The sequence below is a fragment of the Thunnus maccoyii genome, chromosome 19 (assembly GCF_910596095.1).
Source record: "Thunnus maccoyii chromosome 19, fThuMac1.1, whole genome shotgun sequence".
In the NCBI taxonomy this organism is placed as follows: Eukaryota; Metazoa; Chordata; class Actinopteri; order Scombriformes; family Scombridae; genus Thunnus; species Thunnus maccoyii.
In genome coordinates, this window is record NC_056551.1 from 2,645,250 (window position 1) to 2,669,665 (window position 24,416).

The 24,416-nt window shown below is 40.9% G+C and overlaps 2 protein-coding genes across 2 annotated transcripts; both read right to left on the reverse strand.

Annotated features, from left to right (window-relative positions):
* Positions 1–2,636: 2,636 nt before the first annotated feature.
* Positions 2,637–9,493, reverse strand: skp2 (S-phase kinase-associated protein 2, E3 ubiquitin protein ligase). Its single transcript, XM_042394622.1, has 10 exons — positions 9,353–9,493; positions 8,473–8,723; positions 8,260–8,371; positions 7,863–8,006; positions 7,321–7,455; positions 6,059–6,157; positions 5,824–5,951; positions 5,668–5,719; positions 4,316–4,423; positions 2,637–4,228 (listed from the first exon to the last, which is right to left on the reverse strand). The coding sequence occupies exons 1-10, from the start codon at positions 9,364–9,366 to the stop codon at positions 4,009–4,011; spliced, it is 1,263 nt and encodes a 420-aa protein (XP_042250556.1). The 5' UTR covers positions 9,367–9,493; the 3' UTR covers positions 2,637–4,008.
* A 911-nt stretch (positions 9,494–10,404) lies between these two features.
* On the reverse strand, positions 10,405–23,739 carry LOC121885298 (folylpolyglutamate synthase, mitochondrial-like). Its single transcript, XM_042394621.1, has 15 exons — positions 23,560–23,739; positions 20,820–20,948; positions 20,603–20,656; positions 20,212–20,276; positions 18,560–18,674; positions 17,324–17,401; positions 17,014–17,075; positions 16,167–16,269; positions 15,594–15,671; positions 15,299–15,446; positions 14,332–14,415; positions 14,024–14,174; positions 13,342–13,417; positions 12,354–12,420; positions 10,405–11,888 (listed from the first exon to the last, which is right to left on the reverse strand). The coding sequence occupies exons 1-15, from the start codon at positions 23,704–23,706 to the stop codon at positions 11,512–11,514; spliced, it is 1,734 nt and encodes a 577-aa protein (XP_042250555.1). The 5' UTR covers positions 23,707–23,739; the 3' UTR covers positions 10,405–11,511.
* Between the last annotated feature and the right edge of the window lie 677 nt (positions 23,740–24,416).

Below are 24,416 nucleotides of genomic sequence, written 5' to 3' on the forward strand. Positions count from 1 at the left end.
TCAGACTCTCTGTGTCCATGCTGGAAACACAGAGAGTCCGCTGGAGCTTTGACAGTCACTAGAAGCACATTCATGGCCCTTTTGTAAAAGTTTCTGTGTGGCGTCTGTGTTGTAGCTGAGCTAGCGGCTCTATGAGAGGCTCTCCGGTGTGCGTCGGTCTGTGTCTGTGGGGGAGTGTCAGTCAGGGTTGCCAGGTCTGTGTGACAAAAGCAGCACAATGGCCAATCAAAACCAGCCTAATGCCAGAACTCAAAATATGCCTCTGCCAAACCATATACACTGCTTTTAAAGTCTAGCAGCATTGCTATCATTGCCAAATGTATTCTAATATCCATAAAGTAACACCATGAATGTTTAATGTGCCAGTGTGTGTGTGTGTGTTTAGTGTATAGCACGTTGTGTGTGTGTGTGTGTGTGCGCGTGTGTGTGTGTACATGCTGATCTGGAGTCAGTTTGGTAGGATTTGGGTATAAATGAATAATTTCATTTCAAATGCAGATTTTTATTTATAGATAGTTATGTAATTTGCATTCAACCTGCAGCAACACATCAAAAGTAGCCCAATTCTACGGGACAACCATGGACCTGGAACCCTGGTGTCAATACATAGCTGTTAGCGTGTTAACGTTGGTTTTTTTTTTTTAATATTAATTTCATGACGTCCCGAATGGTCAACTCTATGTCAGCATTGGCCTTGCAAGGTTCAGGGCTGACTTAAAACAGTAGATGGTGTGTTGAGCCATTTTCAGCCCATCAAATACTGATTTTTTTTTTATTGGTGTCAATGTCAATATTAACACCAGTGTTGATGTGTTTCATCACAGTACAATCATATAATTTAGTTTGCAGCTTAAAAAACACATTTCAGCATGCATTACCTCTTGAATATAAACTGATACAAATGATTTTTCACCAGTAAAGCCACTTGACACTACGACAACAACAAACAATGCGGGTTGGTGATGATGAAATGATGAAGAGGACACAGTGAAGTAGTCGTAATGATTTTATGTATTTAATAAAAAATCAAGGTGGTCTCTTGTATAACACCGTAGAATATTGTTGGTGCACCTTGTAACACCTCACCGCCATGGACTCTGAACCAGGAGGTGTTTGTTCTTTTTGAAGACGAGTTTACATAATGATCAGGAAATTGTAATATGCAGTGTGCCAAAGGTGGAAAATACTGTGTCACTATGTTAGGATGTTTTGTTTTTGAATCAGATAAAGGGCTGTGGAAAAGAAGTGTGTGTGTGTGTGTGGTTATTTTAACTCATTACTGGTTCTTTGTTATCTACAGTACAGTGGATAGACATAATGAATAGTGTGAGATTTTGGGAAATGCGCTTATTCACTTTCTCTTCAAGTCACATGAGAAGATCTTAACAACTTTGATATCTATATTTTAACACGACACGCAGAATTCGCTTTTACACAACTTTGCTAAATTCTACTAAATTCAAAGTGTCATCTATAGTTTATAGATACTCAGTTTTGTTATATACTGTATATATAATATATATATGTGAAATATCTTTATAAAGGTTGCCGGTCATGTGCACCAATCACCTGTATATTATACTGAAGTGAATTAACTGAATGAAGCCAACATGTTGACGTATGACAGCAGAAAAATCACAGGTGTAACTAATAAAATGAATGATGGCTGAATTCCATTTAGCTGCTCCAGTTTCAGGACCCTGGTACTGGGACACTTGGATGGAGCCATTGTTAATGTTATTACACCTGAACTTTTCCTTCACTCTAAAACATTAAATCATCACAATGATGCTTTATGAGTGGATTCAGTTAGCCATCATGCTAGGATTCAGTTAGCCATCATGCTAGGTAGGAAGTTTCATATAGATCAGTGGAAGTCAGTTTATGAGCAGTTAAATGTTCTAATAGCTTTAATTGTTGCTTTTGGCTTGTTAGTCTTTTAGTTTTTAGCCATGCCAGTGATGTGGCTCTAGGACTGGATTATTTGCCATGAAATTTTGTGTACATTCATGTTTCCACAAAGGATGAATCCTACTGATGTTTCATCTAGCTCCATCATCAAGTCAAAATGTCAGTTTACCAGGACTGTGGTTTATGACCAAATACCTGCAAAACCAACGATGTTCCCATCAGCCTCAGCTGTAGTTTGTGGTTAGTGCTAAGTAGCAAATGTTAGTATGCTAACATGCTAAACTCAAATGAACATGGTAAACATACCTGCTGAACATCAGTATATCATAACTGTCTTTGTTTGTGAGCTTGTTAGCATGCTGATATTCACACTTAGCTCAACCACTGTGCCAAAGTAGTTAAACATCATGTCATGTGTAATTCATTTTAAATGCAAATTGCTGTAAAGTATACATATCTATTTACATGTACATACATACTATGCACAGCCACAATCATTGCTACAACAAAAACTGACGACCCTTCAACGCAATCCATCATAATACCTACTGTACACACACGAGACACAGATGTGGCTGAAAGCTATTAAGATTTTTTTCTGTCAAACTATCATTGCTAATGAACATGGTAAACATACCTGCTAGCTGACACTAACTTTCATATTCTATCTCATTTTGATAAATAACTAAAGTGTTACAGACAAACAAAGCTCAGACACAAAGAACTGTTTGTGTATTCAGTGGTTTACTTTAAAGACTCAGAAGGGAAAAATACAAAAAAGTACAAAATTCATGTTCCATAAAAGTTCAGTCTCTGACATCTGAATGAAATGGTAATATAGAGCACATCTGCACACAGACATGCAAACTGTGATAATGAGCTTGTAAAAAGCAACTGGTGTCCAGTTGGAGAGAAGTCAAATGCACACTGATGTCAACCTGGTCCAGTTATTACAGTAGTGAAGTAGTGTCTCTTTAGCAACAGTGTGGCTCAACAGAAACATCCACACCTGATCCAGATCCATCATTTCACATTAAAACCTCTGCACTGATTCAAACTTTACACGAGGGCATTATTACAGCTGTCAACAGGACACATTACCATCTGATTACATTTTATAAAGAATGAACTGTCCTAAACATTTTTTAGACATCCTAAAACATCCATTGAGCTTTTCAACCATCTTTCCCTTACAAAATATTTTAAATTAACACATTATTTGAACCTAAAACAGATTCAATAACCCATTAAAAAAAGTTTCTGTTAACACATTCCAACGAGAACTGGATTCAACATTCAAGTTTCCTATTTTTTTAAAAAAAGTATTACAATTCTCTACAAGCTTGCATGTTCAGTACTTAAGGTCCACTATGACCTTTGGTACCATTAATGCCAGCCAGGGCTGTGCGATATGACCATATATATTATGTATGGCAGAAAAACATCTTCCGCAGGGCACGGGGTGCAGGCGGGAAATTTGCATGAAGGCGACACGAACAAACATGGAGGAGAGTAAACGTAACACAGAACAGGAGAAGGCCTCTGGCCAGCCAAGACAAAACCAGGAGCTTGTACATAAATGCGGGGCTACTTCTGTCATATGGATGTAGTTTGGGTATGAAAAGTCTGACACGGACCAAACAACTGCAACGTACTTTACAAATGATGCTGCAGATCGGTCTCCTAACCTGTTTTACATCTAGAATCATGCTCCAAGCTTCTAAATAAAAGGAGAAAAATCATCAAATATGAGTAGGTACCTTTTATTTGTTGAGTGTATAATTCCAAATGTAATAAGAGGCCTTTCCATTTGGTCATTTGATATAAACTATTCATTGGATTTACAGAAATGTGCTATAGTGTGATAGGTATTGTTATCTGGATATGATATTACCTATATTGAGATATGAGATTTTGGTCATATCGCACAGCCGTCATGCTAGCTAACACTAAAAGCATCTTCTGTAGCAGCAAGAAACACTGAAACAAGGCTCCATCCCTGCACACCAGGCCAGACTCCCTGTGTGTCAAAATACTGCAGGATTAAACTAGCTCCATCTTTAAAAAAAAAAAAAAAAAAAAAAAAAAAAAACACGCTTACAACTTGATTCTCAGTCGACACGGTCTGTTCCACATGACGCGGTCACTGAAGCAGCCGACGAGCACGCTGGCGGGCGTGGGCCGGGCGATGCTGGAGAAAGGCCTGGAGTTGATGCTGATGCGAGGAGTTTCCTTCTTCAGAGCGGGCAGGTGGCTGTCCTGTACGAGGCCGTACACGTCCAGCAGGCACAGCATGGGGAACGTCTTCCCGAGGTCACTGCAACATAACTGCGGTTAGGTTTTCGCCACTCAAGGTAACAGCAGCAGCAGGGACAGCAGCGGCGACGAGGGGGTGGGGACTTACGTGAGGGCAGCGAGATGAATGTGATAGCAGCGACTCAAGGACAGATGCAGCAGATATTTCAGTTGTGCGAGGACAGGGAAGCAGTCAGCCATCAGCAGAGTGCTGTCACTGTAACACAGAGGAACCAGGGTCAATACTGAGAGCTTCAACATGCATTCATTGATTGGTTGGTTTTGGCCACTTTGGGGGCAGCAAAACAATCAGAAAACAAAAACACTGATTTCCTTATCAAGTTGTTAAAAACAGCTGCTTATTCACACACATATAGTAGTCACAGAGCAACATTAGTGTTCAGTTAGAGTTGTATTTGTGTCCACTTAAATATGTCCAATATTCACTCTTCTTTTAGTGCCGTTTTGTCTCAAACACCTGAGAAATATTCCCCTCTAGAGCTTCTAAATGCTCCACTATGTTCATCAGCTAGTAGCTAACTGTGTTTGCAGGTAGTGTACAGTGTGTTTCTATCAGAGCACTGAAATCAGCTGCCTGCTGCTGCTGGATATCAGGTTGATAGAGGGCAGGAAAATCAAATCAATGAACTAAAAAGGCCTCGTCTCTACAAAATAAACAGCAACAGCTGTTGAGAGATTTGACTAAGAACTAAAATGTCAACCTCATGGTGGTGCTAGATGTAGCGTCATTTGTATACATCCTCTGTTTGTCAATCCATCAATGATATTTCACAACATGAGTGAAAACTTTGACCTGCTGGTGGCGCTAGAGAAACAGTCAGGATTAGAGTCAGTGGGATTCATCCTCTGGGCACCATGAATGTGTGTTTACATTTTGATGGCGATCCATCCAATAGTTGTTAAGATATTTCTGTCTGGATCACAATGGTGGACTGACATTGTTATCCCCAGCGCTTTGCTGCTAGCATAACTAAAAATGAGAGATATACAGCTACGGAGAGCATCTCCTCTCTCCGTCTATATTCTCTCTCTTGTCAAGAAGTGAAGGCGAGACATCTCCATCTCTCCCGGTGGCTGGCTGCAGTATAGATCATGAGACAAAAATACACAAATCCCAGTAGAGAAGATAGACAGTGCAGTACTTTAGTTAATCCACCGGTTCTATAGAACCAATTCCAACTCAGAGCGAACAAAATGCAAGAAGGCCGGCCGGTGTGTGCCAGCCTTCCCTCATGATGCAGAGTGGCCTCTCTCCCACCGCACCGCAAGCACCAAAACAAATACTTTTGGTTGCCATGGTGACAAATATTAGACATATAGACATCATGGTGCTAATTTTTAGCTTCTATGAAATCTAAATTTATAAAGTGTAATGTTGTTGATTTCTAAAGCATCTCAGATACTCTCTGTGAAACAGAGTGAAGTGTAACACAATCTTACCTTAAATCTAGAGTCTGAATATGGGGGCATCTCGCCACCAGCACCTTCACATCTGTAGAGAGAAACAACACTTATGAGGACAAGATGAATGTAGAGTAGCTCTGTTCACAACAGACAGCGACTGTAAACCCTCAGCCTCCGACACCTCTCACTCACCGTCCAGTGTGAGGCTCTCTCTGTAGCCGCTGAGGTTGAGGTGAGTAACGCTGGAGCTCACGTTACTGACAACGCTCTTCACATGATTATTGTTGAAGTCGCACCATGATATGTTCAGCTGCTCTATTCTGCACGGGAAAACACACACGCAGAGCATTAGTAAAATGTGCAGAGATGGAGGATGTAGAACACCAGCGACTGTTTGTTTTGACATGAAGAGAAGTGAGCAGCAGACCTGGAGCAGGATTTGAGCAGCTCACTCAGAGCGGGAGCAGAGAAGCCGGAGCAGCCGCTCAGGTTGAGCTGCAGCAGCTGTGGATTCTTAGCCAGAGAGCTGAGAGAGACAGAGGACAAAAGAAATCAAATAAGAAAAGAGGAGCATATAAAAACAGATCACTAGCATGCACACACCTGAAGTAGCAAACACAGTAACCCACAATGATGAGATTCAATCATTTACACGACCAGTTATACAAGTTACAGGTTGGCTACATACAGACAATTAGCTGTTAGCCTAACTAGTGTGCTGTGGTTGTGTCAAACATGCCGGTGGTGGTGATGGGAGACTGGACAGAGTAGATGAAAATATCTTTTTGTTCTGCACTTATTCTGTTTTGATAAAGTACTCTTACAGGCTTTTTACTCAAAGGTTTTTATTGCACTTACAGTAACATGTGTAGCTGTTGTCAACTCAAGTAAATGTTATCTTTTAACGTTATCTTTTTTTTTGGGTGTGTAGGAGTTGAGCCCAGCTCTCAAACATTGACACAGAACAGAGGAGAGGCACGGCCAGAAATGATGCCAAAACCCAGAGAAAGCCATCTCTCTTCTGGATTGGGAAAAAACATGACAGACGAATGTCTTAATCTTATTGTAAATTGGAAACGCAGTTGGTGAGATATAAACGGTGCAAGATAATGTTTATGTAGCCTAAATAAATAGCAAATCTATTTTCTTGATGTCTCCAATACTGAGAGCAGAACCGGTAACGTCAGAGCTCATCAATACTGTGGTCTTTAATAATTTAGTTTAATATTGGTTTGGGTCCATCCCTTGTTAAATCACTGTATGTGTTTGACAGTTGGTCATGGGGCTGAACCATTTCAGGAACATCTCTAGAGATTTTCTGACCAATGTTGTGATTTTAATTGTAATTATTTTGTATAAATTAACTGTAAGGCCTGTATTTGTACTCTACATCATAGTATGTAGAGAACATATCAACCAGGAAGCAAAGATTTGTCTTTTCTCTCACTCACAGAATCAATAATTAACTACAGCTGAGTCAGTTTGCTGGCAGCTGAAACCTTCACTCACTACAGCTTTTACATAACTTCTCCAAATATTTAACAGGAGAGATATAAAGATTTTAATCATGCTTCAATATAATATTTTACAGATGCATTGAGGAGTGTGGTGTATGATAGACAACAGTGAGGATTGTCAGGGAATAGATGCTTGTTCTCTGGCAGTGGATGAGGAGAGCTGAGAACTGACCTGATGATGGTGTCTGAGAGCTGCAGGCCCTCCAGGCTCAGACACTCCAGCAGCCTGCAGCGACAGATGATGCTCTCCAGAGCTGAGGTGGGGATGATGGAGCTGGACAGGTCCAGTTCAGTTATCTGCAGTGTGCTGAACAAAAGGAAAAACACTACATGAGTAATACAATTTTACATCACTGCACTCCTAAAAAACAGCTGCTCACTGTAGATTTTAAGAAATGTTACTGAAATAGGAGTAAATAGTGCATTTGTTGGGGACTATTTTCAGCAGTGGATTCATCTATATTTGGTGTTATAGTGAGGATTTCTGGCAGCAGGATGGTGTGTGTGTGTGTGTGGGATTGAGTTGAAATAAACTATTGTGTGTGTTCATGGTGATGAAGGAACATGTCATCCAGTGCAGCTTAATGATGTTTTAACAACAATGGAACTCTATGGCACAGAGGAAGAAGATGTATCGTCTTTTCATGGGATTTGTTGACAAGAAAATTAACCTGTTACTTGCCCAGATGAAGCACCACTAACTGCTGGACTCACCCTGTGCCTGTGAAGTGCAGATCTTCCACGAATGAGCGAGGGCAGCGCAGCCTGCGGACTCCGGTCTTCAGCACCTGCTGCAGAGCTGGACCCATGTGGGTCAACCCCTCCAGATCCACGCTGTGCCACAGAGTCTCATCAAACCTGGGACAGAAACACATGCGGGTTGGTGTCATTGAGGAAGAGAGAGAAAACAAAAAACACAACAACACCATGTGCAAGTCGATCATTTTGGGGCCTGTGACAGCATAAAAAATAATTATGTAACTGGGTGAAATTGGGTGCAAATGTAATAGAAACTGTGGAACAGCAGTAAATCAGGATAAAGTGAGTTAAGGATGAACGTTTCACCCCTGTGTCACTCTCTGAAAATGCATGCTGGTGATTGGACACTCACACTAAGCGGTGCCAGCGCTTGCAAACTACAGACATCCTGAGGAGGTCATGCAGAGGGAGGTAGAAGAGGATCCTGAGAAGCAGCTCATCTGGAAGGTGGTCCCATGAAATGCCTGTAATGAATGAAAAAAAAAAAAAAGAGCAAAGAATGACGGTTTATCACAGCTACAAACAACACCACACCTGTACAGGAGGTCAGACAGATGTTTCCTACCTGAAGTGGATTCTTTCTTCCTCCTCGACCGCCTGGCCAGAACAAACTGGTTGCTGTCGTTCTCTTTCCCCTTTGTGATGATGCGTTGGTGCTTGTGTGGAGGTGACCACTGCTGGATGAGCTCTGTTGGGGTGCACTCAGTGTCCAGACCCTCACCCAGACAGCCTCGGGTCTTGCGTTTGTTGACCCTCTTGGACTGGGACAACATGGAGCCCTGGAGACTCAGGCAGGGCAGGTCCTGCAGTGGCATGCTGGATGGAAGGACGAACTAATCAAACCCTCTCAAATATAAAAATGTTGACAAGGCGACACACAACACTTGTTCCTGTCGTTATGTAACAGCAGCTCAGAATAAGATTGGTTTGCGACGCTTTGAGAAAAGAACCTCTCTGCCCGCCATATTGCTGCAGCCAGCAGCGGGGTGACCGCGCCAATTCTAACTGCTAAAGAAAATATAACTACTCTGTCACTTCTGTTTCCAGCCATACATGAGTGCAGAGTAACAGCGACTGTTTATGCACATTTTCCATAGTTACTTTATTGTTTATTGAAGCAGGAAGGAAGCATAGGTAGAACGAACGAAGGCCTGACTGACGAGAAAGCGCGGTATCGATTATTATTAGCTGAGTTTCACACTATAGCAGGTCTAGACAGCGACTACACACGCAGTTATTGCTTATTACACGACTAACGTTACAAACTTGCACTTCACCTAAAACTAGCTTGAGAGATAAATGGTAGTTCTTCAACTGGGACACAACCGAGCCAGCTAACTCGATAGTGTTGGCTCAGTTTCACATGGATGACTTGTTAAAGTTAACTTTAGGCGCTCGGATTACTGTTTTACATTTACAAAGTATAAAAACATTCTCAACCATACCTGTCTTCTGGCATCTCCTTCTGTTCAAACCTTAATGTGTAATGTGTGGAGAGAAGCACACATTGAGTACGTGACTGTTTTCACTGCAGCCCTCCAACCGAGACTCTTTAAACTCACCGCCAGCAGCAGGGCGCCCTGGATTTACCACGTCACTGACGCGTCTGCACGCCGTACGTCCTACGTCATACGTCTGACTGAGTGGCAGGGGCATGTGTTTTCATAAAGTATTTTCTTCCCTCGTTATATATCCATGATGTTTAATAGTTAGAATGTGAAAAATTGAAATACCGGTTACAATGCAAGTACACCTGTGATAAATACCAGCTACCTTTCCTATTAATGTTCATGTTATCGATGTAATATTATTTGTTTGTCTTGACTCAGTTATATGGTCATTTATGAGAATGTGATTTGTGTAGTTAAGCTGTAGCGGTCTGTTTTGTATGAAAAGGTGTTATTAATCCACCATAGAATCTGATCTGACACTGTACATATCAATTATAACATTATACTTTATATCAATATATTCATCATTGTATAACACTATACAGGCGTTCTAATTCATGAATTAATCCACAAATAATGAGTTAATCTAAGAAATCAAATATCTTTTTAACTACATAATTCTAACAAAGTGACACAGGCTGTATGGGTGGTCTGATCTTCAAGTGGGTTTCAGTGGGCTGGTCTGAGTCAGTCCTGGGTGGATTTTTATTCCAAATCCTGCCCAAGTTCAGGTCAACAAACATAACAGTGTCTCTGTGCTGTTTAGTAACTCACACATTACTAGAAATTCCCATACAGAAGCAAGTATTGTGATCTTCAGTGTCCACTCATGAGGATCTGTGTTAGTGCATGCTTGTGCTGCCTATTTGACTCCCTCCACCACTGATGAGGATGATGATGCCCTACTGGGGACATATTCTCCAAAAATTGATAGGTTGATCACAATTAATAGACAAGGATTGTCTATATTCATAAAACACATCCATTTACATTTTAGTTTTACAAAAGAGACAAAGAAATATTACAAATGCTCGACACAATTCCCATATCTTTCCATATCATATTTTTAATTGACTCATATTTAAGATGTGAGCAGATTTCATCTTTGCTACTTACAAGTGACAGGTACAAATTAGGTGCATTTTGTGTCATTATGGGTCCACATGAACATTGAAAAAAAGAGCGTACTTTTTTATAGTGATATTAAATCTAAAAGTCATTTGAGGCTACAGGGTGAGTCTGAGCCACCTGTGGAGCTGATGACCTGTTTCCATGATGTCTCTCCAAACAGATAAGACCCAGCAGTATATTTTATACCTTTTCTTTCACCAATATACAGACATAAATACAAACTGTATGATTTACAGCCAGATAGTGCCAGTTTAAATTAAGGACCATTTAAATATTACTATAATTACAATTCAAATTACACAGACAGTTCAAACAGTTCCATGAATTTATCTGTTGCTAACACTAGTGTTAGAATATTTACACAAAGAGATGAGTGGGCCATGTGTGTGAAGCACATTGTTGAATATGGACGAAATAAAAGAAGAAAGCATAGAAAGAGGCTTTCATTTTAAAAAAGACTGTGAAAGGTAATATTCAAGTGTTCCAAATGCACAAGTAAAAACCAAAATAAACACAGAAGTCCATGTAGTCCATGTAGCACTTTTGTTGCCAACAGCTTTTTGTAGAAATAAGAAAGTATATAATAACTGTCAGGCGGCATCAGTGATTACTGAAGCGCACATAATATCAGTTTAGCTAGTTCAGCTCACATTATGGTACATGAATGTACACCACTGCAGTTCATGTAAACACATTTGGCTTCAAGTAAGACTAAAGGCATGAGCTCGGCACATTTGTGCGGTCGTCCATAAGGCTCTGGGTGATGCTGGGGCCGATGTGAGGCCTGCCGCTGCCTTGGTCCAAACTAGCTGGCTCCTAGCATCAGCCACAGTAGAGAAGCTGACAGTACTGGGTGCAGCTAATCCCTCTCTGGTAAACAACTACTACCACTGCCTGAAAAGCTAGTAGCACAAAAACCTCATCTATACTGGCAGAAATTAGAATTCTCCCACAAAGGAAAACGTGTTTGTAAGCAGAACACCTGCCTAGAAACATTTTGAATTCACAAATTCACACTCCATTTACTTGGAGGAAGCTGGGTCGAGGTGTTTGAGTACTCCTCCCACCAGGTGCAGGCTTCCGGTGATGAGGACGTGGATCTCGGCTACATCGCAGAGGGGAGCAGCTTTGGCCATGATGCTGGGTTTCACTGCTAGGACTCTCTCGGCTGGGTCTGCCAGCACTGAATCCCTGCCCTGGGTGATCCACTGGAGGGCGCTAAGGATGCAGGGGAAGACCAAGGTGTCTGCTTTCTTTTCAGGGACCAGAGGTAGACTGTCCTCGATCAGCAGCTGTGTGCCTTCGTTGTCCCCCGTGCTGTTGTGGAGACGCCAGCTCCTCTCGTTGTCCAAGCAGCGAGTCAACATGTTCTCAACTGAGACGTTGAAGTTCTGCTGGTCTGAGAGGTAACAAAGTTCACTGATTAATTTTTTTTTGTAAAACAAAAGCAAGATACAGTATCAAGATCGACATCAACAGCACTTTATACTTATGTTTGCATCCAACAACCAAGATACAAAGTGTTTGGATCTTTAGATAGAGCCAGGCTAGCTAGCTGTTCCTCCTGTTTCCAGTCGTTATGCTAAGCTAACCATGCCCTGACTCCAGTACTTGACCCACAGACATGAGGGTGACATCCATCCTCTTGAAAGGAATGCAAATGCACACATTTCTCAAAATTCCTTTAAATAAACTTGAACCACTGTCTGTCTAGAGGTAGGAAATAAATAAATACTATAGTATGCCTCGGAAAATTAACAGTCATGGAAAAAGCATTTGATTTGTAGTTCATAGGAGAAAATGTGCAAAACAACTGGCATGGTCCATTATCATTTTCAGTAGGCAACAGGCCCGATGATCTCACCTGCATTACAAGAAGCGATGGCTTCAGTGATGTTTGGGCAGAACACAGCAAAGTCAAAATGACACGGCTGAAAAGGAACACAACACAAAGTAGAAAAGCACCATATTACTTAACAAGCAACACAAGAGTCAGTCCAGCATTAATGCCCAAACTAGGTAAAACAGACTTGTCTTCATCCATTTAGGGCTAACTGTAGGAGTGGCCATCAGATCACATGCTTCTGCACCTGCGCCACTGATCTTTTCATGGTCAAGTATCAATGATATTTTAGTTTATTTCAACTTAACTCCACTGCAGGTCTGTGTCATGTTATCATTCAACGCATACTGTAGCCTAGTCTGTCATTGAGTGCCTTAATATGCACACTTGTGTCCTTGTTGTGATCTTAACTTGAGTCTAATCTTGGGATATACATCTTTGGCACCCCAGGCAACTGCCCAGCTCATCTATGCTTGAAAACAGCCCACCATATTTTTGCTTATTCATTCATTTTTAGTGCTGAATCTGCAAAGTTTTACATACTGGTCACTTGTTGTAAAGGTCCAGTATGTAGAATTTAGTGGCATCTAGCAGAAAGGGAATATGATATTCATAAGTATGTTTTCATTAGTGTATAATCACCTGACAGTAAGAATCATTGCATTTTGTTACCTTAGAATGAGCCTTTCACATCTACATAGGTAGCAGTTCCTCTTCCACGGAGCCCACCATGTTGCACGGCCATGTTTCTACAGTAGCCCAGAACGGACAAACCAAACACTGGCTCTAGAGAAGGCCTTTTGCGTTTTTCGGGAGTTTCACAGCCACCATAGGTTCTCCTACATGCTTGAAAGGGGAGGGTGAGGGGGGTGTATTCATTTGGTTGCAATCTGCAACCTCACCACTAGATGCCACTAAATCCTACACACTGGTCCTTTCAGCAACAAATGTAAGTATCCTGCTTAATAGCTGTGAAGCCACTGGCAGAAGGTAGTTACATTATACTCACCACCAGTAGTTTAAGCATGGCTGCTGAGTCTCTCTCTCCAGTGGCATTGAACAGCAAGACTCTGGCCACAGGTCCACTGCAACAAAAACAAGGTTTTATACTATTATCATTCTGTGAGCAGACGTCTGAAATGTTGGAGAAAGCACAGAGCAGCAGTTATCAAGCCTCATGGAGGTGCTTTATCACAAACAACCAAATGGCCTGATTTCCATTTAGCCAGGCTCACATCAGCCTACAACCAATGTGGATGATGGGGCAGCAGGGGTACAGCCTCACGTAAAAAACATGTTACATGTTGTGCTGAGCTAACATTTAAAACATGTGGTCTTGTTGGGCGAGAGGTGCCATCTAACTATAAAGAAAGGAATCTCTGTATGTATGTGTGTTGTGTATCTCGACAATTGTTCATCCAATCGACTTGGTACACATGGTAGGTGTATTGCTGAAGACTCAGGGAAGTGCAGTGATGAGTGTGAAGTTGTTTGGATGAGCGGTTCTCGAGAAATGTGTTAATATACATCTGTTGAACTACTAGGCTACTTACAGTATATAAAAAACTCATTATTAAAATTGCAGAGTAAATAGATATGACACAGACATGGTAAAACTACTCAACGTATATACAATGTCACATTAAGTTGCTTGATGGTTGAGTGTCATGTCATTAGCGAGTGATGTTCACCTTGCTTTCCTTTCATGCTGGGCAGCAGTCTCTTTGAACCAGTGTACACAGGCCTGCATACTGCGCATGGTATGAGCTCCATCCAGGAAGTAGGTGACAGGTCCGTGTTTCAGAGTCTGATTCCTACCAGGCCACTCTGTGTCTGCCAGCCCTGACACCACAGCAGAAAAACAGAAAACCACACTCTGTGATGTCACATTAAGCCTGATAACTTCACAAAATCTACTTCATAAGTATCACAACTACCAGCAGTATCATGGTTCTCTAACATTTGAAGCACTTTACTGTGTTTCGTCTTCAGGACTGACCTTTCACCATGATGGGGCTGGGCTTGAAGGATGTTGCTGGAAGTACACCTGTGCTCTTAACACTGGTGGAAGGAAAGCTTTCATCTGTTGAGAGAGGACAGGCTGTGGTGAGAACAGCGACAGCTTTCAGGCCTTTTCATGGAATAAATTACATTACTGTATCTGGTAAAATGAAGGCTTTTTCTCATTCAGACATACAGGTAGGTGTACACTGTGGCTTTTTTCAGATATGACGACATTTACAGAAAGAATAGAGAGTGTGTGCACGTGTGATATTTTGCACCTGGTATAACTGTGTTTGTATAAGGTGGTGTTTTTCCCTTATTGTCCTGCACTGATCTGGCATGAGAAGAATCTAATCAACAACTTAGAAATGTGCACACTCACAGTGTTTTGTGGTTAATTAAACTGTATTTATTTTCTCTGAGCATTAGAGATGATATGGGATACATTTATGCTCTTAAAGTGGCTATAATCAATATTTTTATAACAATATTGTATCAAATGTGTGTGACTTATCACCTGACTCTGCAGCTCCCCTCAGTTTTACAGAGCTTTAGAGGGAGTTTCAGTTAATTATTTAGCTGTCTGGCTGCAACTTTATTCTTGTGGTTCACTCTCAGTGCTTTCATAGCGTCTTTTTCAGCCACAGCAGGCAGCTGTTCTCAGAGAAAAAGCTCTAAAAAGCCACTGTACACTACCTGCTCAGCACCGAACAGCAAACAGACACAGTTACTAGTGACTAGATGGTGAATTTTAGCATTTAGCACTGTCTCTACTACTACCTTTAAATTGCAGTCAAATTTGCACAAGGTGCATGTTGAGAAAAGCTTTCAGGCTGTGTTTTGCCCAAAATTAGCACAGCATTGCATACAAAATTTATGTCCAAAATGTCTTAAATACATTTATTATATTCTTCTTGTCACTGACATTCAGTCCAAATGTTAGTTAACCACCCCTGTCCCACCTGGTAAACATCTTCTCTGCAGCCAACTGTGACTCAGCTGGAGGGCCAGGGAGGCATTGGAGCGCTGGTGCTGCCCTGCCAGGCCCAGATGTAAAGGTCCACAGTCTGCCTGGTAGCTCTCCAGCTCTGGACACACCCACAGAGGACACTACAACAACAAGTTAGATTGTAATGAAGAAAAGTGAGCAGCTGAAGGAGACATTTGAAGAGACAAGTATTGACACAGGTACATTTCACTGAGCAATCCCTGTCTGAGAAGATTACATCAGTTAGTCTGAATGGTTACTAAACTTACTCTCCTCTCTTTGGCCCGGTCCTTCAGCACAGCCATTGCATCTTCTGGCTGTTTGACTGTGAAGGCAGGAACCCCTGTCTGAAATCATACGCACACCATAAACAGCCAATGAGATGACAGAACAGTTTAGAAGTAGAAATGTACCAACAATGTAACAACAAGCGGTTTTAACTTAAAAGAACATCAATGTCCACCAAGTCTGAATTCAGGTATACAGCATCACTTGCAACTGACAGTCAAAGGTCAGTCTTGACTTTGGAAATGGTTTGACTAAACAAAAAAAACAAACTTAACTCAAGGTCCACTTACTTGTTTTTCCTGGAGCTTTCAACCACATCTAATGGCTTTTATCAGCAGATGGAGTTTGCTCAGTTGTCATGGAGATGCGGTTCGGCTTTACTCAAAATCCTGGCTACATCAAAATTAACTCAAAAACCCCCTAATCTCCATCTCCATGACAACCAAACACACGCCATCCATTGACAAACCGAAAGCTCTACAGAAAGATAGTAAGTGGACATGTAGTTCAGTTTAGATCACAATGACTCGACATATTTCTCTATAGTAACACACCTTAAAGATGCCTCCTTTTTGCCAGGCGATCTTTTCAATGGTGTCTCCAAGAATCTGAGTGTGGTCTATACCAAGAGAGGAGATGCCACACACCCATGGCCTCCTGTTGACACAAGAACATCGATAAAGTTATATTACAACATGGATAAAGCTGTAATAACATTATGTATTAGAAACATTATGATGACAGTACATCAGTCACTTTAGGGTAAGAAGATAATTTCCCTCCTGAGTTCACACTAGTTTCTGTTGTGAAGATCTACTGACATTCACAGATAAAACAATAAAGTGCAGTTACTGAATGCAAAGCGGTGCTTGCCAAAAGACAAGAACATTTGATACGCATCACTGCACCCAGTCCAGTGGTCAGAGGAGCTTTGGACTGTGGCCAGAGTTCAACAAGGAAACGGTATGTTGGAGAGCAGAGTGTTCACTGGATGATCTGATCTGACAGTTTGTGCAGCAGAATGAGAAAACTGACCCAGGATCATCATGCTGTTTCTGTAGATACTTATGAACAATTGTAGACGGCCTCACATTTAATCATCAACACTCGATATCCACTTAGGAAAACATAAATCATTCTGTCCTAAAAGTGGGTAATGGTCTTCAGACATCAGAACTAAACTAGTCTTCATTCTCTACTTTGCAACATATTAATGCTCCTCGTTTACAGACAGAAGTCAGTTCTGAAACTTAGGCCATTTAAGGGAAAATAAATGAACAAAATTTGTGATCAAGAGTGTACAGAACATCAAATTCTAGTTGATTATTTCCAGACTGAGTGAGTCAATTACAACTGACAGCAGCTTTGCATTAGAGTCGACCTTTAAAAGGAGAATCTTACCGTATAATGTTAGTACAGTCGTATGCTCCACCAATTCCAACTTCAATCACAGCTAAATCCACCTGGAAAAAAGAAGTTGTTTAGATTGAAGGCAAGAAAGTAAGTAAAGAAATAAAATGTTAAAATGTAGTGAGCCTCGTTGGTCGATCGATCCTACATGCTGATCCAGAGCAAGACATCTCAACAACTACAGGCCAGACTGGAACTTTGCAGTGTATGTTGAGCTGTATGACTGTTTTATTGCCTAATAGTGAATCTAGAGCTTATGCCACCTATCTAGCAGCTGTCATGTATGATGTCCATAGCGAACCTTCTCCTGAAGAAAGACATGGAAGGCCAAGATGGTGAGGAAACGGAAGTAAGCTGGCATTGTCCCTCCATGGGCTTCCTGTAGAGGTCAAAGAGAAGGAAGAAAATGACTGCATCACTCTGCATCAAAATTTCTATCAAATAACACACACCAGTAAATACAAAAGCTTCAATTATGTTTTTCCTGTGTTTTCAAAAATCATGATCTCAGAACTTTCATCTAGTGTGCTGGATTTGAAATTATTTAGATTTTTGGTCTGTATGTCCAAAGCTTTTCAATACAGAAAATATCTACATGTGAATGGACATTGAGAGTTGAAGTGTTCCAGATATCTGACAACCAAGTTAACGGGACATTTTGAACTTAACGTATGTCAGAAAATGTACTTGCAGTGCCAAACAGAAACAGATAGTTTTCATGAAATTTGGCACTATTGTTTTTCCTTTTTTCTTATTTCTATTTGGTATAAACTAGGGATGTGCAGAGATCCCAGTATTTGTATTTGTATCTGTATTTGTTGAGGCAGCAAAATTATTTGTATTCGAATGAAAGTGGAAAGAGGCTTAAAAATCCTGTTTTTGTTTTTATTACACTTTTAATTTTAGAAAATTAAAATGTTACAATAAGTGTTCATGAATAAACTACTGTACGAAGGAGGTCTTGAAGACGACTGCGCCGATTACTGAGCTAAAACTTTACTCATCACACACTTCCAATGACTTCAGAGTGAACTACATTTTATCTGCTCAAATGTACTGTCTTGAGTTACAGTTAAAATAAATACAGTGATTGAGCAAGATTCTCTGATTGTCTCTGTGACATCACTTCTCTACGCTACACTTTGTAAGTGTGTTTTTAAAGAGTGTCCATCAAAGTGTCTGAAATATTTAAGAAGTCTAACAGCTGAATGCTAGTAATGTGACCCAAGCATGCTGTCACATGAGGGTCACGCTCATCCTGACATGAGGGGTCTCATTTTGTACTCGACTCAATTACAACCTGTGACACTGATAATACACAGCTGAGGGGAGTTCTCAGGATGCACGAGTGACTAAAATGCCACAGAAATCAAGCTCGGTATGCCTGCCATTACTGTTAGACAAAGGTTAATCCACTGAACCGTCTCCCCCGAGTGAAGTAAATGAATAGCCATGGTTAGCAACAACAGGTACAGTTAACACGGAGAACTGGCTGTGTTTTAAACATATACATCTCTGCTTTGCTACATGGACCCACCTTAGTTTCATCCAGCCGTCCATAAACCTGCCAGAAGTATTTAGTGAAGAGCTCTTTCCCAATTGGTTGTCCGTTGATTCGAATCCTCTCCCTGACTTGTACCAAATGTGGGGAACTGCAACCAAGACAGAAACATCACAACGAGTCTGCTGAGGTCAAAAACATACTGCACATGTTAACTTTGTTACTTATACCTATATATTTATGTTATTACACTTGCAGGTCCATGTAATAAATGTCATATCTTCAATCTGATGTGGCAAATTTGATCATTTTTGTATGAATATGTAATAATACATGACATTTAAAACACACACACACAAACACAATCATTTCCTAGAAAATATGCTTCAATAATCTTTCCTCCTGCAGCTGCTTGTTGTGTTCAGGCTACTCCAAATACTTCTGTTTTTACCTGCAGTTACTCTCTGTAATCTTTATTGGATGATCAAACTAATCAAGCTGATCAAAATGAATTATTAGAAGTGCTGTTGAGGGCATACACTCATACACTAGACTTCACTGTGTGACTGTGCCTCCAGGACAGTTTCAGGTTCAAGTTCAAGTTTCAAATGTATTTGTCATTCCAGCCATATCCATATAGAAATACACATATAGTAGTACAAAAATATACTAACATACCTAGAAAACATGGTAATATGTTAATATGTTGTGCTGGATGTGCAGGGTACAGCTGGGTGATGTGGAAAATTAAAGCATAAAAACAAGAAGACCCTTCCAGAATCTGTTAGACATTAGAATGAACTGTAACTGTCAATTTCAGCTGATATTGTTGAGTATTTAAAAATTCATTGAAGGAGATTTATGTCTAAGGATTATCTTTATTTTAAAGTTGACAAAATCACTGTGTTATTACAATGAGATGATTAATGACAAAATATGAATATGCTGCTCAGCCCTAACTATGAGCATTGTTAAATGAACGTGGCCACATGCGGCCCAGACCTACTCTGAATGTGGTCTGAGTGATTGGATCTCAATCTGTCCTCAATGCGTCTTGGTTGCATTTACACCTGTATTTAGAGCTGTCCACTTGTGATGGGATCACCTGAGACGGATGTTAATACCAGGTGTAAACAGGGCCTATGTGTTCAATGGACCAATACTAGAGAGTTGAAGTGGTTGCATGTCATCAACCCCCCCCCCCCCCCCCCTCTCTCTCTCTTTCACTGTTTCCTCATCTCCCTCAATATTATCACACCATTACATAAAGGCTAAAGTTCCATGAAAAAAAATGTTGTCAGACAACTTTCTCTCTCGCACCTCTGTTCTGAACAGCACATACTGTACTGGCTTATAATTAAGCATAATTAAGCAGAGTACCAGGGACTCTGTTTTAGAATCACCTACTAAGCAACACTTAAAGTGGAAGAGTGTGGAAATATGAAGTTTAGTTTGATTATTAGCTGATACAGATTCATTGAAGCGAGTTTCCCCACTCTTATTGCTATATAAGAAGCAGCACAGCTAACTGGAACTCAGCCAATGGTAGTTAACCTACATTTTTTACATTAGGATTGGGAAACGCTGTCTCTGGTTTCTACAAAACAAAAAGCATAAAGCCCGTGTACTGGCAATGTCATGCCTCTGTATCAAACAGTGGAAATATTATTAATATGCTGCTATTTTACCTGTAAAATCCTGTGCGGAAGCCATAACTTCTCAGAATCTGCTCTGTGAACGCACATGTTGACCCCTGAAAAATGAACACAAGCACTTGAAGAGGACACCTTGATACCGCTGTCACAATAGTTTCACTGCTTCCTTCAATGAACGGACGCGCGTTTGAAAACATGTTTGCATGACCTTCTGTCAGGGCTTGCATAATGTTAGCTTGGAGCTCGATATTAAAAAAAAGAACAGGCTGTCTGAATCTGAATGTCAACAAACACAAAAAGCTGTTTTATCCCCACTTATATCCATCTTCAGTTCTATATGTGAATGCATCTGTGTGTGACTTATGCTCAAAAAACTACTAACTGAGCCTTTAAAATGTTACATACAACACAGCAGTCAGCTCACCTTGCCCTTTGTCCCGGTCACATGAATGATATTGAGATGATCTAGTTCTTCCACCTTTGACACACACACACACACACACACACACACACACACACACACGTCAGATAAGACTAAAGGTAATGAGTACTCAAAGTATCACAAGAGACAACAAAAACACTGTAATGTCATCACTGTGTGTGTCAAACGTGCTCTGCGTGAGCTGCTGTAACTGACTCACTGTGAGTCCGGCTCGTTCCAGGAAGCCTCTCATGGCCTGGAGCTGCAGCTGAGGGTGGCTCCGCTCTTGGCGTACCTGATCCAGAGCGCTGGCATTAGTCTGTAGTGTGTTCAGAGTGCAAATGGCATCCTGCAGCAAAAAAAGCAAAGAGTAACAAACAAGTCAACCATGGAATGAACTATGCAGGTAACTTCTTCAGTCAGCAGAGCAACAGATGAAGAAGAAGAGTCAGGGTCTCATCACTGACAGCCACTTGTATTGATTCACAGATTGAAGTCCAGCTCTTATACATCACTTGATGAGATGAATGACTTAGTCAGCTAATGTCAAAAGATAGAGAGAAAAGGGAAAATAAAGAGAAAATCCACTGTGATAAAACAATCAGTTGATTAATCGATAATTTATCTTTAATAGGATTTGCTGCTTTCTATCACTAAACTGAACATTGTTGGGTTTTGGACTTGTGTTCGGGGAATTCAGGATGAGCAGTTTTCACTTTAATTTTCAGACAGGTTATGTCAGTGTCATGTTATTTCTATAATAACAGCAAGCTCAGTTTTATTTAGCACGTTTCAACTTGTTCATCTTTTCACACTCAGTTTCAAGTATGTCACTAAAGGATAAGTTGGTGATATTCTAGATTTTTTCTATTAGCAGAGGTTCCCAACCTGCAAGCCGTGGACCAGTCTCAGGCCCCGGAACATTTGCTACTAGACCGAGAGGAGACAATGTGATTTGGCAAAAACAGCTGAATTATGATCGTTTAACTTGATGGGCTATTATAGGTTATTTTTCCAGTAATGACATTGAACATGAAGCAGTCTGTGCTGCATTCTTCTTTACACTCCTGCAAAGACATAGTTTGGGAACTCCTGCAATCAAGCACCAAATGTGGATTAATCTGCAGTTGAAAATAGTCCCCAACAAATGCACCATTACCTCCTGTTTGAGTAATGTTTGCTTAAACTACAATGACCAGCTGTTTTCTGGGAATTACTGAGCCTTTTTTGTAATGAAACTTTTCAAAGATTCATGTCTTCGGTAGGAACTGATGCAGCTGGGGCTGGGAGCCACAGACAGGAGGCTAGGTAGTACTGAGACCCTGTTTACACATGGTATTAACATCCGTCTCAGGTAATCCCATCACAAGTGGACAGCTCTAAATACAGGTGTGAACGCACCCAAGACGCATTGAAGACAGACTGAGATTCGATCACTCAGACCACATTCGTGGGTGGTCTGGGCCGCATGTGGCCACATTCGTTTAGCAGTGTAAACACAATGCGTCCTGGACCACATTGAAGGAGCGCCTACTCAACTGACGTCCTCTATTTTCTATATGGTCTTTGCGGACGGAAATGATGTTCGTGTTTATTTGCATATAGAGCGGGGAAGTGAGATCCGATCACAAGTGGCTACTCAAGATGCATGTTAATGCCAAGTGTAAACAGGGCCTGAGAGAGACTAACACATTGTTGGTTTTGGTCTTTTTGTGATATTTGAGAAAAATAAGAAACCACAGAATATCACCAGCCCTGTCATTTAAGCAATTAGACAAACTTTAGAGTCACCCAAACAAATATTGGAGCTGCTCCATAGACAGTGATTAATAGAACAGCTGCACTGAGACACTATGACAGAAGCTATGATGATGACTTTACCCAACACATTTTCATTTCAATAAAACCCATTAGATAAAGTATCTCCATCAGCCTCCCGCATTAAATAAAAGGTCTTTCAGCTTACCATTTCTGTCAGGCCTCCAAGTCACTATTCCTGCCTGACAGTGCTGCTGCATCACGTTTTATAGCAGGTATGCTCTCATCCACCTTCATCACAGACACACCCCTCTGACCCCACCCTGCTGCAGCAAGGACATCCCACTGGTGATGTTTCTGGAAAACTTTCTTATAATACCATTTCTTCTTCAATTTTAGGGCTCTGGCAACACAGCAGGAATCATTTCTGTTCTGAACTTTGACCAAATTGGGACATACTGAACTTTGACAGAAGTATGCAACAGAATAAAGCATATAAAGCCAATTGACCTTTCTCTTCAAAATTCTTAGAATAACCCAATGTACTGTTTGCTTTACAGTGGATTTTCCCTTTAATGTGGTTTGCATAACATATTTTACTGAGTATAGGCTGAGTCGAACTGACTGATGCAATTGTGATGCACTTATATGGACTTGATCACTTGTATTAACTGTTACAAGGGAAGATAAATCGGTCTCCTGTGACTGTCCTGACAGCTTTATGTTTGTTAGTGTGGCTCTCAAGATAATATCAGCTTCACTTCTGTTAGTTAAAAGATAACACACAAGCCGTATGAGACAAAAAGCAACACGAAGTGAAACTAGCAAAGGTCAAACTCTCAAATATGGCATCAAAGAAGATGATTAGACCACGTGTTGTTAAGCAACCTGGCTGTACTCTGGCGTTGAGCCCGTCAGTGTGGCAGTATAACAGTCGGTACTGTACAGCTGCCAGTGTGCCGCTCTGTCCGCACTAACTTTTATAGCCTCAGCGACAAACAGCTAATTTACCAGTTTATAATTATACTCCTCCACTAACAACGCCAGATAAAGTTGCTGTAGTCTCCTGTGGTGCTGTCAGCCATGTTTTTGTGCAATAACTCCAGAGTTTTGTGATAAACTTGTCAAACTAGCGCTGTTGGCTAACTAGCTCGCTAGCGGCCGGTGTAAAGACAGGTGGGACTGACTGTAACGCAGCTCACCTGGTACTCCATGCCGGGTATGTGAGGAGCCGTCTTGGTGCTGTAGTGTCTTACTGAAAAACCCGCCAAACTGCACGCACAGTGCTGCTGTCGGAGCCGCGCGGCAAGCCCGGAGCCCCGCTGCCACACGCGCGACATGCACGCCATGATGCGGAAGCTGCAACCAAATACGGGCGACTCCTTTGACAGGCGTAATGACGTAACGACACGCCTCCTTCTCTATCTACAAATTGTTTTCAAATGTTTTGATTATTTTTGCACGTAAATCCGACACTTTCTTTGTTTAATTTCTTATGAGAATAGATGGTAACACTTTATTATAAGGGTCCCAACTTCTGCCCCCTAACAGGCGATTAAGAGTCTCAGTTTAAACGCAACATGCTGAAGACTTCTTTTATACATCTGTCTATCCTGTTGCTAAACCAAAATCAGTGTGCTGGTACCTGAGATCTGAATCCAGAGGATATAATGTGATATATATAATAATCATGACTGTTTAATGTGTTTTGTACGTCTACGAAAAGTGTCACATGTGTCACTGTGTGTTTAATCTGTGTGTAAATTTAATGACGCAAAATGAATTTCAGTGTAAACTGACAATAAAAGTTCTATTGTGTGTAGGCTACTTAAAGACATGTTGTAAGATACATTAAAACCAGAAACTCTGCTTGTTATAATAATATGTGTCTAATATGTTTCCTCCTCGAAAAAGTCCAATTACCTCATTAAAATCCTTAAAGTATCACCTCCTTCTTGTCCCTCATTGAAAAATCCAGAATCTATAAATATGCAAGTGTTGTGAATTTCAAAATTTACACTAATGGATACAAGATGCCTCCTCCTCCACTGTAAAGTTT

What these genes read in the sequence shown, in the direction of transcription:
- skp2 (XM_042394622.1), bottom strand. An exon ending in CTGCTCAAATCCTGCTCCAG is followed by an intron (nt 5,952 to 6,058) that starts GTCTGCTGCTCA and finishes TTTCCCGTGCAG; the next exon opens with AATAGAGCAGCTGAACATAT. An exon ending in ATTCAGACTCTAGATTTAAG is followed by an intron (nt 4,424 to 5,667) that starts GTAAGATTGTGT and finishes TCTGTGTTACAG; the next exon opens with TGACAGCACTCTGCTGATGG.
- LOC121885298 (XM_042394621.1), bottom strand. Translation starts at nt 23,706, where the DNA reads ATGGCGTGCATGTCGCGCGTGTGGCAGCGGGGCTCCGGGCTTGCCGCG. An exon ending in TACCCGGCATGGAGTACCAG is followed by an intron (nt 20,949 to 23,559) that starts GTGAGCTGCGTT and finishes TTTTTGCTGCAG; the next exon opens with GATGCCATTTGCACTCTGAA. An exon ending in TGACCGGGACAAAGGGCAAG is followed by an intron (nt 20,277 to 20,602) that starts GTGAGCTGACTG and finishes TTCATTTTTCAG; the next exon opens with GGGTCAACATGTGCGTTCAC.